The sequence below is a fragment of the Thalassophryne amazonica genome, chromosome 17, assembly GCF_902500255.1.
Source record: "Thalassophryne amazonica chromosome 17, fThaAma1.1, whole genome shotgun sequence".
NCBI lineage: Eukaryota > Metazoa > Chordata > Actinopteri > Batrachoidiformes > Batrachoididae > Thalassophryne > Thalassophryne amazonica.
The window spans coordinates 22,245,046-22,264,427 of NC_047119.1; the positions used below are offsets into that span (position 1 = coordinate 22,245,046).

Consider the following 19,382-nt stretch of genomic DNA (forward strand, 5'->3'; position numbering starts at 1 on the left):
TGAAAAGGACATTTGACACAAGACTAACACTAAATTAAAAAACAGGTGACAAAATTAACACTACTTCATTAGATTGGTTTGTACAGAAGTTAGCATTTAAGAAATCATAGCATGGACAAATCAAATCAAATGTGCCGAATATGTTCAACATTTTACACACAGAGCGATGTCCTGCAATCATCAGGTCAGAGCTGCGTCAGTCACAGTCAGTCAGAGCTGCGTGTCGTCAGAGCGAGCTGCAAAAAGTTTGTACCTGAGTTTTCAGAGGTGGTGTTTGTAGTTGCCATCTGCCACGCCGGTGTTTGCCAACCCGGACAGTGGGAATACCACCTCAACCGGCAACTTAGCCCCGCGACTGGACAGCAACAACGTCCGAGGCCCGCCCAACGTGGTGAATTCACTGAGGCCGCGCGCTGCGTCATTAGAGCCGCGTGTCACGAGTGCCGCTTCCCCGAGGCCTCGTGCAGCCACCGCGGATCCATCAGCGCGGAAACACCGAGGCCGCGCGGCACCAGCGCAGTGCAGATCCATCCCGGTGACAAACAACGCAGGCTGTTAACATCGGCGATCGACAAGCTGCTCATAAGCCGACCATGGGGCCTAAGAAGGTTCTGACAGCGGAGGAAGGTGACGATATTAAAAAATCTCTGGACTTTCTATCAGAGGAGATTTCTGTTGTGAAGCAGCAACAGAAATCAATCATGGATCTGGTGGAGGAGGTGAAGGCATTACGGCTCCAGAATGCCGAGAAAGACCGGCATCTGGTGCAGCTGGAAAATAGAGTGGCTGAATTGGAGCAGTACACCAGAATTAACGACGTCATCATCACAGGTCTTCATATCAAACCACGGTCCTACGCACGGGCGGTAACAGATGAGAGCGGAGGGGAGCCCAGTGAACAGGAGGTTAGCTCTGTGGAAAAACAGGTTGCTGATTTCCTCCTATCTAAAGGTATAGAAATGGATTTAAATAACATTGAAGCGTGCCACCCTCTGCCCCGGAGAAATGACGGTGATAAACGAACCGTCATCATGAGATTCATCAACAGAAAACACAAAACAGCACTGTTAAAACAAGGAAGAAAACTGAAAGGGACAAACGTATTCATCAATGAACATCTCACCAAACGGAATGCCGACATCGCCAGGAAAGCACGCTTCTTGAAGAACAGGGAAAAATCCAGCACACATGGACTTCAAACTGTAAAATATTCATCAAACTGAACGGATCACCAGAACAAGCAAAAGTCATGGCAATAAGGAACATCGAGGAGCTGGACAAATATGAACAATAGTGTTTCTTAAAGCGAGGATCTGGACAAATATGACCAATAAGGTATGAGGACACAAACACATCACAACACCATGACACAGACCAGAGGAACCTATTCATCTACTACCTATTCATCTACATCTGGAGACAAGAAGGATATAACTCAAAGGATTGCTGATCATGGAAAAGTAGAACTGAGAACATTTAAATACACAGACCACAATGTACTGGACTTGGAGCACGATATAGACCCTGACAATAATTTCTTCTCAAATATCAATGACAGTTGTTGCTATTATACAGATGAACAGTTTAATCGGATCATTAGAACGGATAACAATTATCAATAATCCATTTCAACAGCAGAAGTCTATATGCAAACTTTAACAACATTAAAGAATATTTAAGTCAGTTAAAAAAATATTTAACATAATTGCTATATCAGAAACATGGATCAATGAAGATAAAGGAATGGATTTTGAACTGGATGGATATGAATTTAATTGTGTAAACAGAAAAAATAAGAGTGGAGGAGGAGTGGCTGTGTATGTGGATAAGAACATGGATTATAAAATAGTAGACAATATGACAACTGTGATTGATAACTTATTAGAATGTATAACTATTGAAATATGTGAAGAAAAAAGCAAAAATGTATTAGTCAGCTGTATATATAGAGCACCAGGATCTAGTATTGAAACATTCACTGACTGTATGGGAAAAATGTTCTCAAAAACTAATCAAAAAACTGTGTTCATTTGTGGTGACTTAAATATTGATCTGCTCAATCCAAATAAGCATAAAATAACAGATGAATTTATCAGTATAATGTACAGTATGAGTTTATATCCAAAAATCACCAGGCCAAGCAGAATTACATCCCATAGTGCCACCTTAATTGATAATATATTCAGCAATGATATTGAGAATAACACTGTGAGTGGATTATTAATCAATGACATTAGTGATCATCTACCAGTTTTCATCGTTTATAATAGAAACCATCGGCGGAATCAGTCAGAGGAGAAAATAAAATACAGGCGAGTGCGGACAGAGGAAAACATGAACACACTAAAGAAGGATTTACAGGAGCAAAACTGGGAAAAGGTATACAGTGAAAGTGATGTTGATAGTGCATATGAAACTTTTTTACAAATATTTACATCATTATATGATAAAAATTGTCCAATTAAACAAGACTACAGAAAACAAAAAATCCAAGCTCGACCATGGATGACGAAAGGGTTACGAAATGCATGTAATAAGAAAAATACACTGTATAGAGAATTCATAAAACTAAAGACTAAAGAGGCAGAAAATAGATATAAGAAATACAAAAATAGATTAACTAATATTATATGGGTATGTAGGAAGGAATATTATAGTAACATATTATATAATAACAAAAACAATATTAAAGGAATATGGGATATATTAAATAGCATTATCAAAAATGGTAATAAAAAACAGAGTTACCCTCAGTATTTCATTGATAATAATGTCAAGAAGGAAAATAAGGATGAGGTAGTCAACGGTTTTAATAATTTTTTTGTAAATATTGGACCAAGCTTGGCAGAAAAAATTCCTGATTCCCAATCTGAGGATTGGGATAATAATCTTATAGAAAGAAATCCCTGTTCAATGTTCCTCACAGCGGTGGATGGAAATGAAATTATAGACATTGTGAATAATTGTAAATATAAAACATCTACCGATTTAAATGAAATTGATATGGTGGTGGTAAAACAGGTCATTGAATGGATTGTAGAACCATTAACATACATGTGTAACGTATCATTTCAAACCGGTAAATTTCCCAATCAAATGAAAATAGCTAAGGTTGTGCCGCTGTATAAGACTGGGGATAGACACCACTTCACAAATTATAGACCTGTTTCTTTGCTTCCACAATTTTCCAAATTATTAGAAAAGTTATTCAATAATAGATTAGACAAATTCATAAATAAACATAAATTACTTACTGATAGTCAATATGGATTCAGAGCACATAGTTCAACATCACTTGCATTAATAGAATCAGTTGAGGAGATTACAAACGCCATAGACCACAAATTACATTCAGTTGGAATATTTATAGACCTTAAAAAGGCTTTGATACAATTAATCATGACATATTAATCAATAAACTTGAACAGTATGGGATTAGGGGGTTGGTGTTGCACTGGGTGAGAAGCTACTTAAGTAACAGAAAACAGTTTGTGAAGTTGGGGGAATATACATCATCATGCTTGGACAATGCTTGTGGCGTCCCACAGGGGTCAGTATTGGGTCCAAAACTGTTTCTAATTTATATAAATGATATTGTCAATGTTTCCAAAATATTAAAATTAGTATTATTTGCAGATGACACAAGCATTTTTTGTTCAGGGGGGGATTTGCAGGAGTTACTGAGGAGGATCAGTATAGAAATGGGAAAATTGAAAATATGGTTTGACAGAAACAAATTATCATTAAACTTAAGTAAAACAAAATACATGTTATTTGGCTATTGTAATACAGACATACAGGTTCAGTTACAAGTCGAGGGGGTAGATATTGAAAGGGTACATGAAAATAAGTTTCTGGGGTGATAATAGATGATAAGATAAACTGGAAGACTCATATAAAACATATACAAAGTAAACTGTCAAGAAGCATTTCAGTTCTAAACAAAGCGAAACATATTCTGGACCACAACTCACTCCGCATTCTTTACTGCTCACTGGTTTTACCATATTTACAGTACTGTGCAGAGGTATGGGGTAATACTTATAAAGGTACAACACAATCACTATCAGTAATGCAGAAAAGAGCTATAAGAATTATTCATAATACTGGCTATAGAGATCATACAAATCCACTATTTTTACAATCCAAATTCTTAAAATTCACAGACTTGGTTCATTTTCAAACAGTACAAATTGTGTATAAAGCAATAAACAATTTACTTCCAGCAAATATTAAAAATATGTTTTTTAACAGATCAGGGGATTACAGTCTGAGGGGGAAATTTAATTTAAAGCATCAGTGGGCACGAACAACATTAAAAGGTTTCTGTATTTCTGTCTGTGGGGTGAGGATGTGGAACAGATTGGGAGTGGGGCTCAAGCAATGTCCAAGCATGAACCAGTTCAAACAGCGGTACAAAAATATGTTTTTTTCTGGGTATAGGGAGGGGAAGGGTAATGAGGGTTAGGGTGTTTTTGTTTTTTGCTTCGGCTTGTAAATATATAGTATTTTGTATGTAAGTAGGTATGTGAAGGTGTATATTTATGTTTGTGTATATATATGTGTATATATGTATATGTGTATATATGTGTATGTATATGTGTATGTATGTTGATGTGTGTATGTATATATATATGTGTATGTATATGTATATATATATATATATATTGATATCGGTTTAGGTGTGTAGGAATCTATGTGTATATGTGGCAAAGGGTATTACTGGTTGTGGGGAAGAAGGGGTAGGGATAAATAAGCTGATGCTTCACCCTACCCCTTTTCGGACATGTTGGGTACACAGTAGGAACTTTTTTGTTGTTGTCTTTACTGATCTATCTTGTAATTGTTGTTGTATCAAATGTTCGAAATAAACAGTTTTCATTCATTCATTCATTCATTCATTCATTCATTCATTCATTCAAAACCTGTCTGTCCTTTTCATTATTTGTTTTAGAATGGGAACAGAGATGGATCCTTGGACATTCTTGGGACAGACATCTGGGCTGCAAACACATTGGACTCCCATGGGTATGTACTTTGCTGCCTACCAAACTCAACACATTTTGTTGATTACCTGGTCTAGATTCCAACCACACAACCATAAACTAATCTGTTCTTCCCACTGGAGTAATTTATGGTAAGGATTTGTGATCACCTAAAATAATCCATGTTGTTGTTGTCCATTCGGCTGCTCCCGTTTTTTGTGTTGAGGCTCGCCACAGCGGATACAGCCAGATCCGCATTGGTAGTTGGCACAAGTTTTACGCAGGATGCCCTTCCTGACGCAACTCCAGTTTTACCTGGAGAAACACACACAGCCGCTGGTGTTCCAAAGAGGTCTCCCATCCAAGTACAAACCAGGTCCCGCCCTGCTTAGCTTCTGAGATCTGAGGGGATCAGGCTGACATAGAGCAGATCGGCTGCACCTAAAATAATCCATAATAATTTTAAATACTTAATCATTGTAGATGATGCAGCTAATGTGCTTTTTGTGCCCCTGATCCTATCAAATCTCAAAAGCGAAGCAGAGTAGGTCCTGCTTAGTACTTGGCACACAGACCAGGGGTTCTGTGTGTTTCTCCATGTACTGTATTACTGGAGTTCCATCAGGAAGGGCGTCTGGCACTTGTGTCAAATCCCAAAGGGGATATGTATTAAATTGATCCAGTACTGCTGTAACATCATCTCTTGCAACGTTTAGCAAGCTCTCAGTCTCTTACTTCGTCCAAATGGACCGTGTCATGTATCTTAGAATACCGTGTGACTCTTTCTGTACGTCACGTCACCTGTATTAGCAGAAAAAGTGTTTCCTTTGCTGTTTTTGAATTAAGGATTTTTCAAATCACCTGGAAAAACCACCTCATGCAAGTGTAAAAACATTTTTACAATATGTAAGAGTTTTTTTTCCCGAAGTACACTTTCCATCAAGCGTGTTTTCTGTTTGCTACGTCAAATTTTCATGTTGATACAGTTGCCCAAAAGAGCCATAATTCCTCGCCATTATGAAATATGACTGAAAGACTGAAGAAAAACAGAGGAATCAGTGGTTGCTCCACTATATCATGTCTACTCATTGCCTACGCAGGATAACGACTTTGAGAATGCCCATTTTTTAAACTGGAGGATCATACATATTGCTTATCAGGAATCCCTTTTGCCAAAGAAGTGAAAACATGAAGGAAAGCAAAATGGTGACCAGCGACAGTATGATGCAGTCTGCAGCCTCGACACTAGATCCTGCACACTGCAGCTTTACCCTTTCCTGTCTTTATTTGTATGAATATGCAGATGCTAACTGCCTGTCAATCTTTTTATTGTTTCTTTATAGAGGGCCAGGCTGGGACGTACAGCCAGAGAAATTAGACTTCAGCCATTTCCATAGGAAACACTTCAGAGGAACACCAAAGCACCTGCCACACATTGACAGAGAGGGGTAAGATATGTGCAGTATTTATTTATTGTGATTGATATCCTTTAGAGTCATTCCCTGTGAGTGAAGTGTGGTTGTGCTGTCGTTTTCTCTCTAATCCTCTGTCACTCCTGATGGATCTGTGTTGCTGACTTTGTTTCTCTTCCATTCTGTATTTTTCATAGGATGAACAAAAGCAAGTTTGAGGAAGATGACAGCATCGACATGAATGACATAGACAAGTTTTTACCCCATCTATGCTCTGTAAGCTTTACCAGATATTTTCTCTTTCCTTTAGCTCCCCTTTTGCAGCAGAATATCCCATCTAGACTGCTACAATATGGGATATTGTAAATTATGAATGTTGTACAACAATGACAGAGTGGACTTTGACTCCAGTAAGTTTATAAACCTCTCTTAGTTGTAGGGCGACACCTGGTGGCCTGTTAATAAAAAATACTGGCTGCATTAAAGAGTAGAGCAGAGCAAAATATAATGCTGCTTTCACATGTTGATGGTAGGGGAAAAAACAGGTAGCATTTAGAGGTGCTGGCATCCTGGTCATCATCACAGAATTAATGGCATCTCTAGTGGCAGGTGGCAGGTGCCAGCATGAGGTGGTCATTTTTTAGTGTTAACAAGATAAACAATAATTTGCTTAATTGAAAGCTGCATCAGTGTTGTGCTTTTGTTTGGGGTTTTTTGTACCTTGCATTTTGCATTTTGCACAGTGTTATGTTAAAACAGGAAGCTCTGGTTCTGATAGTTGATGAAAAGCCAGTTTTACTGTCACACTCCACTTTAATTTCTGTGTTTAATACACACAAATTATACGCATTTACCTGATTAAAACTGAGAAACTAGCCATAGGGCAACTTTTGTCTCTAACTTCACTAGTTATTGTTTCACAGTAGTTTTTCAAAAGTAGACATGGGATTTCAGATGGAGTTTGCCAGAAGGCATAACAGAGATTTGAGCCCAGATTTAATGTTTTATAAAAAAAAAAAAAAAAAAAAATACAAATACAACTCTGAACTTGTACATTTTTGTTTAATCCAATTATTGAGTGGTGACCACTATTTTGAATGATTTGCCATTTAAGTGATACTCTGTCAGTCTGTATTTTACAAATGAGCCTCTGGTGACTCCTGCTGGTCAGCTGCTGAAATGAGCTCTTGTTGAGAAGAAAATAAAAAAATATTACACACCCCTCTGCTGGTTAAATGCACGCACCACATTTACACAGCTAATGACGGACTAGAACTGATGTAAGTTTGTTAGATTTTGAGTTAGTGGCCGTTTCATGTACAGTGATTGGCCTGCGGTTTGAAGTACAACTTATATTTTGTGTGTGTGTGTGTGTGTCTGCACATATCCAGTATTTTATTTCTGAAATGATTCATTGCACCAACTCTTGCTTATTTTTGTGGAATTTCTGAGCATAAAGTGTGTGGAAATGATGCAGAACTGTTTCATGCTGCTGTACCATGTATTGGCAGTTTTCTGTTTTGTATGAGGTTTTTTTTCATATGATACACTTGAGGTGACAGGGTTCACTCTGGGTCCCTGCTGGCGCCCTCCCTTTTTTCCAGGCAAAATGTCTTCCGTGTTTCACTGCATTTCAGCTACGTTCTCTCCCCCCCCCCCCCCCCCACCCCCCCCAATGGCTTTCAAGTTGAGGTGTATTTTGATTCTCAAAAAACAGGCCTATTTGTGCTATCGAGATGCCTTTTTCCTTTTGTAGATCCTGAGCCAAGAGCGCTGTTCCGTTCATTCAGTTGGGGCCAAAAAAAAGACTGTGTCAGTTATATTCATCTGGTATGCTTGGGATCGGATATGTGTTGGTAGATGGACAAAGTAAGGTCAAAGAGGCATGACTGGGGAATGCCGCAGGGTTTTTTCATGTTAAAGCTGCAGTGTGTATGATTTAGGGGTGTTTATTAGCAGAAATAGAATATAGCATTCATTACCATTTGTTCATTCGTGTGTGATTAATTGCCTGCAAAAATGAATTGATGTTTCCATCAACTTAGAATGGCTTGCTCATATGTGCATGGGAGTGGGTCCTCTCATGGAGGCTGCCATGTTAATAGAGTAGCCCAAAAGTGACATACTTACTCCAGCTTTTGAATTTTGCAGCACAGCTCAAAGACTGAACAAAAAAGAAGGGTAATTAGTGGTTGCTCCCCTATACGCTGTCTACTGTTTGCTACTACAGGCTAATATGTTTGAGAACCCTTATTTTTGTGAAAAGGAAAATCTTACATATTGCTTACCACCAGAGAAGGCAATGGAGCATGAATCCCCATCGCCAACAAAGTGAAAACCAAAAGGGAAATAAAAGTGTGACCAGCAGCAGCAGAATGCAATGTGCAATCTCGCCAATAGGTGGTACTAAATCAGTGGTGGGCACAGCTAACCAAAAAGTTAGCTTTGATAACCGCTAATCAACTAACTGAAAAGTTATCTTTTATAATGCTTAATCGATAAATCACCAAAAATCTTATTGGAAGCTACAGCTAACCGATAACCGATAGCTTTCAGTATTGTCTCTGATACACTCTCAACTACTGACAAGCCGATTTTGAGTTTAAACACTGCCAATGCTTCTGATACAATAAAGGTGATCACAAAACTCAAACACAGCCAATGAGTCATTGCTCCTGTATTTGTGCACCCTGCCCACTGCTGTAGGGAAGCATCATTTACTTTGACAGCATATAGTGGTCCAGCCGTGAGACAGACATCTTGAAAAGGAAAGCAGGTTTGACTTATGGTTTTGATTTATAAACAAAATTAATCCAGATAGTTTAACTACATTAATGTCAAGTCTGTCATTTGTACAAAGTGAAAATATAACACATATCTTTGCACTAATTCTGACATTTTGAACATATTAACACACACAGATGCCAGACTGCATTATGGGTAAACTGAGCCTCAATTTCAATTAAATTTATTGACTTTATATAGCACCAACTCACAACAGAGTCGCCTCAAGGCACTTCACACTAAACAATTCAGAAAACAAAATAAAATAAATTAAAAGATTACAAAGCATAGTAAAAGAGTAAAAAAGTAAAAAGCATAGTAACATAACATGCCAGTATGTAATATGCCATCCAGTAGCTGAGTCAAAATGCATAGAACACTGCCATCTACTGGATGGCAGTGTGAATGATGCCTGGTTATATCACATGGTTGTTGCTGCCTGGCTGAATCACAACTTAACACACAGAAAATTACATATTTTACAAATACACATTTATTTGTCAAAACCAACACACAAGTTTTGTGTTGGTTAAATGAATCAATCAATCAGTGATCGCAGGCTCAGTTTACCCATAATACGGTTTGGCATCTGCATGTGTGTGTTAATATGTTCAAAACCAGAATTAGTACATTATTAAGATATGTGTTATATTTTTACTTTGTACAAATAACAGAGTTGACATTAATGTTTTGTTAAATTATCCGGATTCATTTGGTTTATAAACCAGCCTCAGAGAAAGGCATACAGCTGTAAAGGGTAATGACTTTTTTTGTGTGGTAGCCTGGTGGCCAGGCCCCTTCTGCTGGGGTAGAGTTCAGCTCAGTTCCTCTTAGCTGCCTTACTGCTGCAAAATACATAGCAGACAGGAGCCAACAGGATTTATAAATGTTTTTCACCGTTACTATGTAAAAAACGTTAGCGGCCTAAAATATATCGGAACTACTCGTAATTTATCGGAAGCTAATTGGTCCGCCGATGGTTTTTGAAGTTAGCTGAAAAGCTAATCCGTTAACAAAAAAGTTAGCTTCAATAATTAGCCATTAGCAGATTAGCGGAACTGTGCCCACCATTGTTCTAAATCCTACACACTGTAGCTTTAATCTATGTTTCTATCAGTTCTTAGAAGTGAGCATGTACACTTGTGTATTTTCTCACCGTGCGTCCCATACTCGCATGTGCGCATGCGCGCGCACACACACACACACACACACACACACTCTGTCACTGTGCCTCTGCTTGGTATCATCTCTTTGGAGAAGTCTGCCAGGCTGAGCCATGCAGTGATGTCATGCCACTCCTGTTGTTTCTCATTCTGATGAAGCCTTCTTCTCACGGTATCTGTATGGTCCATATGGTCTCCCTCAAGTTGACTTGAGGGGCAATAATGTTTCAGACTTGGTTTTTTCAGAAGTCATTCTTGAAAAGAAACATTTGGAAAGACTATGATCGTATCACTCTCTTCGAAATGGAGAGGTTTCAGTCAAATGTGTGGAATATTGCCAGAGCATTCAAATATTGTTCTGCTGTTAACCACCCTGAATGTGAATTGGGTGATATTGAACCATTAACGAGAGGTGTATTGTAATGTGTGCACTTGCTAAGCCTTACTGTGCAGTTGCGCACTGTAAATGTCAGTGCTACATTAGAGCTTTATTGTCTTACACAGATACTGAGGATAAAAATTGCTCAGTTCAAGGCAAACGAGCTACGTTTTAGGGCTACAACATGAGCAAGTTATGTGCTGATGTCTGCGATTAATGTAATGAAATAATTGAAGAATACCACTCATCCAAACCATGATACCTCTTTTCAGTAAGCCACAGAGGCTTGATGAGTCAAGTAATAAAAAAATAAATAAATAAGATGAATGGGTACAATACTCAGCTGGTTGTCATTCTGTGGTAGTAAAGTGAAGTACACTTTCTTATGTACAGTATTTCTCTTGTAAATAATAGTAGTAATATGCAGTTTGTGCCACATTGAATTACCCCACCACCACCCCCAGACAGCCTCCTTGATGTTGTTCTTTCAACACATAATGCCACCATGCCTCACCTGTTACCTTGTGGTTAAAGCCTTAAGCAGAAAATGTCATGACTCATTAACTGATGTTATTATCTGGTATTCCTTTGATATGCTACAACTGCATATTGATTTCCCGAGGGAAAGTTAAATATAAACAAGAAAAAAGTAGGGTTGCTTGACACGAATATATGAATAAATAAAAAAGCTTCAGTCAAAAACACATTCAGTTTATGCACTTAAAGCTATAATGTGTCAAATTTAGAGGTTTATTAGCAGAAGTGGAATGTAGCTTTCATTACACAATTGTTAAAGTTTCCAGTCCACCTAACCTGCATGTCTTTGGATGTGGGAGGAAGCCAGAGTACCCGGAGGGAACCCACGCAAACACGGGGAGAACATGCAAACTCCACACAGAAAGGCCGCAGGTGGGAATCGATCCCATGCCTTTTCACTGTGAGGCAACAGTGCTAACCACTAAATCTGACCATTCTACACACTGTGGCTTAGATATAGTCGGTCGAGCAACAGTATCTTGAAGACCAAAGTTTGACTAACTTACCCATTTTTAGAAGTATTATAAGTAAGGCAAAGGCTATTCGCCCAACCGTTGGGCAGATAAGTCATACATTGATCATTACACGCCGAACCGTTGGGCAGATAAATATAATATCTTACCTTATTCACCCAACCGTGATCGTGTGTTTGACACGTTTTGTGCATCTAAACTACGTTTTTTACACCACTTTTTAAGGCTCTATTGTGGCGTATGTTTGACACATTTAACAGCGCCATCTTTAATTCCTGCGAAATAAATACTGCGAAAACACCGCAATGGATGAAAGCAGACAAACATCATAAGTATTTTGAACGGAAGCCTGTTAACGACGACAAAACAATTTTTGAACAAAATGCTGCTTGTTGTCTGTAAGATGGTGTTAGTTTGACACAGTTCCCTGGGTGTGATGAGCCAAACAGAACCGCTTTAGATCACAGCCCCTCCGCGGGCATGTCCGTGAGAAAATATCCAGCTTTTTTCCCTCCCGCGTTGAAACCGGAAGTGAACTTACGAGCACGCTCATTGGTCGGTTGTGTTTGGGCGTATATGCTCGCCTGTTTACTTTATTGAACCAACGTTTGGGCGAATAGCCACTCCATATAAGTAAATCATTGGTATTCAGTTCAGTTTATTTATAAAGCACCATATCAAAACATAAGTTGCCCCAAGGTGCTTCACACGGGTCTAATCTTCCCGAGCAAGCACATAGGCAACAGTGATAAGGAAAAACTTTAGTATTAGTAAGCAATCAGTCATCTGATTAAGCTGCTCAAGCCTGAAATGAGTGCAGAAATTTTCTAGCGAAAGCCAGCGTGGTAGGTGTGACAGGAAAATGCTTTAGTGTAAGAAAACGTACACCTTCTCGGGTAAGTCCAAGAAATCATTAATTAAGTACAATACGTTCAGTGAGAGTTTTGCAGCTTGTGGGAGCTTGGAAGAGCTTTGTGTTAATGTTGTTGGTCATAACATTTATGTTGCTTCACCACATATGGAATGCATGATGGGAAAAGGACAATGGCAGTGTAGTCAAGCGAAGCAAGCGCCTTCGAAGCAAATGTGAACAAAGCCATATTTATCCCTAATGAGGAGCCAGATGCAGAAGATGTGAGTAGGGTTCACTATGCCTGTGCCTTGGTAAAGTGACTTTATTATAATATACCGTTCATTTAATTATCATAAGTTTTTTTTACTCAAGATTTGCATCATCCTAATTCCTGTAACTGACTTGTTTTCTGTCATCGCATACACTTATCACATGACTGTCCTGCATGACAGCAAGTTCGTACATTCTCCTGCCAGTATTCACTTCCCCTTTCCAGGAGCCGGGGTTTAGTTCAGCAGAGAAAATTACCTCTTATGGTAGCTGATTTCTCGGCGAGGAGGTGGAGTTGCAGTCCGGCCTTTATGGTGATGGTGATGAGTTGTATGAGTGACAGCTGGTGCTGATGATGAGTGACAGCTGTCACTCCCAGTGGCTCCGTGCCCTCTCGTGCTTGAAGCCAGCACTCCAACCAGGGCGCCATCTGGTGGTGGTGGGCCAGCAGTACCTCCTCTTCAGCGGCCCACACAACACTACATTGTTTATAAATTAATTAAATTATTTACAACATTTTCTAACATTTAAATTTTTTCTAAACATTTTAATTGTTGAAATTATTATTATTATTATTATTATTATTATTATTATTATTATTATATTTAGTGGTAGTAGTATGATAAAATGTCTTTAAAAGTGGACCTTTAATCTAGGGGTGTTGTGGGGGGCTGTGTCCCTCCCCCCAAGCCCCCTTTCCATCTGGATTCACCCCTGGTTTGCTGTCTGAGCAAGAAGAATGGATAACGTGTAGTTATGCAGGCAACACAACCAGATTGACAGGTAAAGTTTTATCTGTGTTCTTTTACATCATGTCATCCTTAGAAAGAGACTTTAGCCGCATTTGAGTGGGAAGAAAGCATTAGTATTTGTTGTTAACGCGTTGCGGGTCTTCAGCGAGGACACTGTTGGGCTGGATTCGACTGGCTTTGTCACAGAGACCTCGCAACCTTATGTGGGACCCTGCCTTTTAAATGGGCATCTTTATTTAAAACCTTTCTGTGTTTCTTAATTTTTATTGGACTGTTTGTAGGCAGGTGCTAGTTTCCACATAGTTTTTAGGTAGCATTCAAGAGATTTTGGATATTTTTGCACATAGTAGTAGTAGTTATAATAATAATTTATTGTTAACAGCTAAACCATCTTTCAGTCAATATTGCTCCGAGTAGTTGTACTACTACAATGTTGAAATAAGTTTAACTGATGATATAAAAAAATCTGTTTATTAAAATGTTTAAAAAAATTATAAAAAAAAACTTTAAGGAGCAGCTTAGACTGAATACATTTTGGTTCTTAATGCATGGCAGCACTGTTAAACTGTCAAGCACATACATTGGATTGACTTTAATGTACATGCAGTGTGCTCTGTCCGTGTGTAATATCTAGGAAAATACAAGTATTGGATGGGGACTTGGTATCGGCAGGTCCGTTATGATTTTTTCTCATCTTCATTGACTGTCAAGTAAAAAGAGAAAAAGATTTGGTCTGTCTCACTTGTCTGTCTCAACCATTCTCTGTATGTCATCATTGACACCCAGCACTTGTCTGTACTTACAAAAATGTTGCCTACAAACTATAGAAAAGAGTACTTTCACACCAGTAAGATTCCTACACATTATGCTCAAAATTGCTTTCAAAAAATGTTCACTCAAAAATGCTCAAATTTCAAGAGCTTTCAGGGGCTTCACCCCCTAGACTCCCACCAGGGTGCTATCTAGGGTAACCCCCAGATTCCCAGCCATTTTTAGAACCCCCACCCCCTCAAAAAAAGCCGTTCTCATGCCTGGGGAAGTGAATAACAGGGTGAGCTCACGCAGAAATAGAGAATCAGTTAGTTAGTGACGAGACATCCGGTCTGCGCACAAAGCCGGCCAACAGAAGAACAAAGCAGCAGTCTGGAGCTGAGATATTACAGACTGGTTGGCCCCTCCGTCTGGAAGCGTACGTGCTGCAGAGCAGGACTCCCATTGAGGAGCGACACTGGGGGTGGGTGGGATTTTTTATTTAATAGTGTGTCAGCTGTCAGTTTGTTTAAGACTTGCATTCCATTCATGGTCTTTAATAGCATGTGATTCAGTTGTTAACCTCTGCCAAGTTTGTATTGTCTCTGCCTGTGTCTGTTTATTGTTTTGATAGCACGATTGCTCAAATACTAATAATCAGTGCAATTGTTGCATCTGGACTGAAAAACAGCACTGAAATTGGTTAATAGGTCTGGATAAAAATGCAGATCATGGGATTGCTTGGCATTTTAAACATTAGTATTGCTCCCACCAGCTAGTTCCTATGTAACCCTTTAGTGGCCAAGCAGTTAAGTGTGCTTGTTTCCAGGGTGGAAGGTTTCCAATTCAAGGCCACTCTTGCCCATTCTCCATGTAATGTGGAGTTGCATCAGGAAAGGCCTCCAGCATAAAACATGTGCCAAATCACCATGCAAATCCAAGGTATATCTGCTGTGGTAACTCCGCGTGAAAATAAGGGAGAAGTTAAAGGGAATTTCTTTTTATTTAGTGCTTTAATGGCATCCTGTACAGAGAATGAAGCGATACTCCCTCTGTGCTGTGTGCTTTTCTGTCTTTCTGTCTGTCTGGCTTTTCCTATGTTGGGAGCTGTTCGACCTGTTAAAGAGGTTTATGCTGCTGATTTTTCTGCTCCTTTTGGTGTGTGTGGGGGGGACCCCCTGTGGACCACTTGCCCACAGTGGCTAAACTTTCTAAAAACTGTCTTCACCACACTTTGTTGGAATATCATTCTGCAACAGTGAATGCCTGAATTAAACTTTATTGCACAGTAATGGTGAAATGCTCAGAAAACAAGGTTTATTGAATCCCAAGCTTCACCAGCTGGAGCTACATTGAATTTATATTTCAGCAGGGACAATTTCTTGCACTTTTTTCACTTTTATTTTCGAGATAGAGAAATAAAGTACAGAGTGGTTGAGTGAAGACAAATACATTTTTACAACATGAGAAGAAGCTGAGAACTACATATAAAGAGACTGCATGATCTGTACATAAAACTAGAGAGCCTCCACTCTGTGTGATGTTTTTATTACGTCCACCAAGGACGTAATAAAATCATTGGTGTTTATTTATTTATTTGTCTGTCTGTCTTTTAGCAGGATTAGGTCAAAACTACTGCATGGATTTTGACGAAACTTTCACTACATATAGATATTAGGCCATGGAAGACTGCATTGAATTTTGAAGGTGATCTAGATCCATATTGGCAAACATCAGAAATCTCTGATTGCTCTTTTTAAATTGAATGTGATGGTCTGCTGTCAGTCAGGGCTCAATGTGACTCAAATCTAAAGTTTTCTTCAGATTTAATCTTACTAAACCTTATGAAACAAGAGCAAACGGAGAGTTCTGACATCCACCAATCCGGATCCGGATCACCTCCAAAATTCAGTGGAGTCATCTATGTCCTAATATGTATCTGTGGTGCAAATGTGGTGTTTCGGTTTCTGAATTCCTTTTCAGATAATTTTCACAGAATATTGGTTATCTCTGCTGTGCACAATTTATCATTTCTTTTTGGCACTTGGTTTCCGATTGATAACTGGAAGATAGACAAACACGCAAAAAATTGGAACTTTCATCCAATTTTGGTGGTGTAGGTAAATCCATACTAGAAAAATGAGAGTCATTGAGGCACTTTTGATTGAGATATAATGCAAAATGTACACCAAATGGGCTTTTCAGTATTAAATTGAAATGTCCACAATTTGAATCCACAATCTGGATCAGATCCAGATCAAACTTGTCAGGCGATAGTGTCAGTCTGCACCTCACTTTCCAATATGAGTGACTGTGCATGTTAATGTAAAATATACATTAAATGGGGGTTTCAATGTTAAATTGAAATGGCCACAAAATCTGTAATCCGGCTCAAACTTTGTCAGTCAACAAAGGATACCATGCTACATAACGGTCTCAAATATGAAAAAAAAATGTGATCTTTTTTGACAGAGTTGTTAATTTCTGAATATTCATTCAGTGTTAAAGATAGGGATTTTTCCAAAAAATTCTGCTCACTTTGACCTATGACTTTAAAATTGAATCAGTTCTTGCCTTTCATGATATGAATGTTCGTTTAAAAAAAAAAATCATAACGATATAAGAAAAATTGTGGGCTCTAGGCTGTTCAAAATCAAACAGACAAACAAACGGGCGAAAACATAACCTCTTTTAACTTTGTTGGCAGATGTAAAAAAATTAAATCCAGAGGTGCGACGGGCATGTCCGTTTGTGCCTGTGTGAGAGGTGGTCAGATCACCTGCTCTGTACAACAAGTGCTGTACACATCTGCAGAGTGCATACAGCTAATAAAAAGAAAAGGTTTATCTGAGAAAATTATGTGTCGGACGCAGCCCGGAGAACCGACCAGCGTTTGAAGGACCCAGTATGAAATAAGCAGAGCACGGTACAAAGGATAACAGAGTTTAATAAACATAACAGTGAAGTGGTACGAAAACAACAAAAGAGTACGCGGTCTGGCGTGGTGGATTGCGGTGCGCTCCCAGCAGCGCTAACGGTCCGGAGCCAGAAAACTGTTCGGACCCAAGGACCCCGCCGACACCCCCCAGGTGGCCGCGACAAACCGAGTCTGTGAAAGAAGAAATCATTATGTGAGTCCACACTCAACACACAGAGAGACCACTCAAAGGTGTACAAACAGCAAACACTTCCTGGCTTAATTGCAAATCAGCTTCCCACCCTGCAGGCATAGAACACCCTGTTCACAAAACTCCACTGCAGTGGAAGCTGATTTAAACGACTAACATACAGCTCAATATAATAAGGTGTGAGGGACACCACATTTACTGACTGTATAAATGTTAGTCACAAAACCAAACGTACCTCAGGAAGTGTGCTGACGAGCGTGAGACCTCACCCCCTCCTCTTTCACAGACCATGCATCAAACCTGGACGTTCTCTGCATCCGCTGATGGGAGATGGCTCTAGAGACGACGATCTCACCCGTCTGGTCACAAGGTCGAGTCTCTGGCAAACACACACTGTGCACTCCAGACTTAAATGCCACCATGTTCCAATCCGTGTAGATGCACCACAGCTGTGAGTCCTGATGAGCTGCACGTGATCAGCCTCAGGTGATCAGGGTGAGGTCCTGCTAAACTCAGCTACACAGCCACTCAGTCCCAAATGCGCACCACCTGGGAGGAAAACCAAAAGACAGAAACAGAAGACACACAAAAGCCAGCCAGGCACGCCAGCCACAACAAAAATAACTTGAAGCAACACAATCAGAAGCACCTGTAGAGCTGAATCCATTATTTCAGAGCTGAGAACAAAGAAAAAAAATGCAGAAGCCTGTTCATTTATTGAGGAGTGACAGCACAGCAGTGCACCAATGTTTTTGAGTAGCTACGCTAACCTGTCAGTAATATCAAGCTTTCTTATCCTGTGCTGTTTAATCATAATAAATATTACATTACTTCACCTCCTTATATAAAACTAATCTCAACAGCTCGGCCCAAACCTTGAGTGCAGGCCAGTGGTGTAGTGGGGAAGGGCCGGTCTTGGGCACAGGCCCAGACACCTGAGCCTAGGGCGAATACACCCTAAAACTTTTGAACAGTATTCTGTCTACCTAGAGTTCTGTTGTATGCTGATGATGTTTATCTCATACCTCTGTCTTGTGTCTATCTGTGTCTTCCTTTTGCTTTTTCCTATTTGCTGTTTCCTTTTTCCAATTTTCTTATGACTGCCCTCATTGCACCCTCTCCTCCTCGCTGCTCTCTAAATGTCAGCCTTCACTCCTCCCCTCCATCCTTCAAAAGTTGGTGGGCAACACAACAATGTCCAGGGGGTCACGGTGACCGACAGCCCCCTCCCTGAGGTCTCTTCCTGCTATTGTCCCTAAGCCTGCTGCTTCTTGGCTCCTGTGCACTACTAACTGCACACTTTGTGGCTTAATCATCTCTGTACTTGAGATCTGAGTGCATGAATCATTGCCGATAATTCCACTGAGGTATAGTAATACTTCATGTGGACAACCCACTCATAAAATGTTTTATCGTAATTGTTTTTCATCTTTTCCTTTTGACATATTAAATATAAACATGACTAATCAAATTTACTATACTGTGGTAAGTTCTTTCGGCTTCTTGCTTGTTTGCATTGGGGTCCCCCACAACAGAGCTGATATGAATCTGCATGTTGATTTGGCACGGGTTTTATCCAGATACCTTTCCTGACACAACCCCACAATATATTAAGAATGGGCAAATAAATGGAAATAAATACATTCTTTTTATTCCAAAATTAAACATGGAACAATATTAACAGTTATAAGAATACGAATAAGATCAACTTTATTTATTCTGAAGGAAATTATTTTGCCAGAGTACCGAAACAGTGACAGTAAACAGTGAACAATGTTGTTTTTTTTGTTGTTGTTGTTGTTTTTAAGACATTTGCACAAGATGTTTGACAATATTGCACATAACTCTGAGTAACTGAATAATTCTGAATAACTGTTCATTATGCATTCATCCTGC

The 19,382-nt window shown here is 39.4% G+C and overlaps 1 protein-coding gene across 2 annotated transcripts in view; it reads left to right on the forward strand.

The window, feature by feature from the left end:
• The window catches only part of ctif (CBP80/20-dependent translation initiation factor), a 171,802-nt gene that overhangs the window by 43,030 nt on the left and 109,390 nt on the right, over positions 1-19,382 (forward strand). For both annotated transcript variants that reach the window (XM_034191677.1, XM_034191676.1), the window contains exons 5-7: positions 4,955-5,028; positions 6,329-6,433; positions 6,595-6,673. In XM_034191677.1, the coding sequence (XP_034047568.1) occupies positions 4,955-5,028; positions 6,329-6,433; positions 6,595-6,673 (258 nt within the window). The remainder of the gene's footprint in view (positions 1-4,954; positions 5,029-6,328; positions 6,434-6,594; positions 6,674-19,382) is intronic.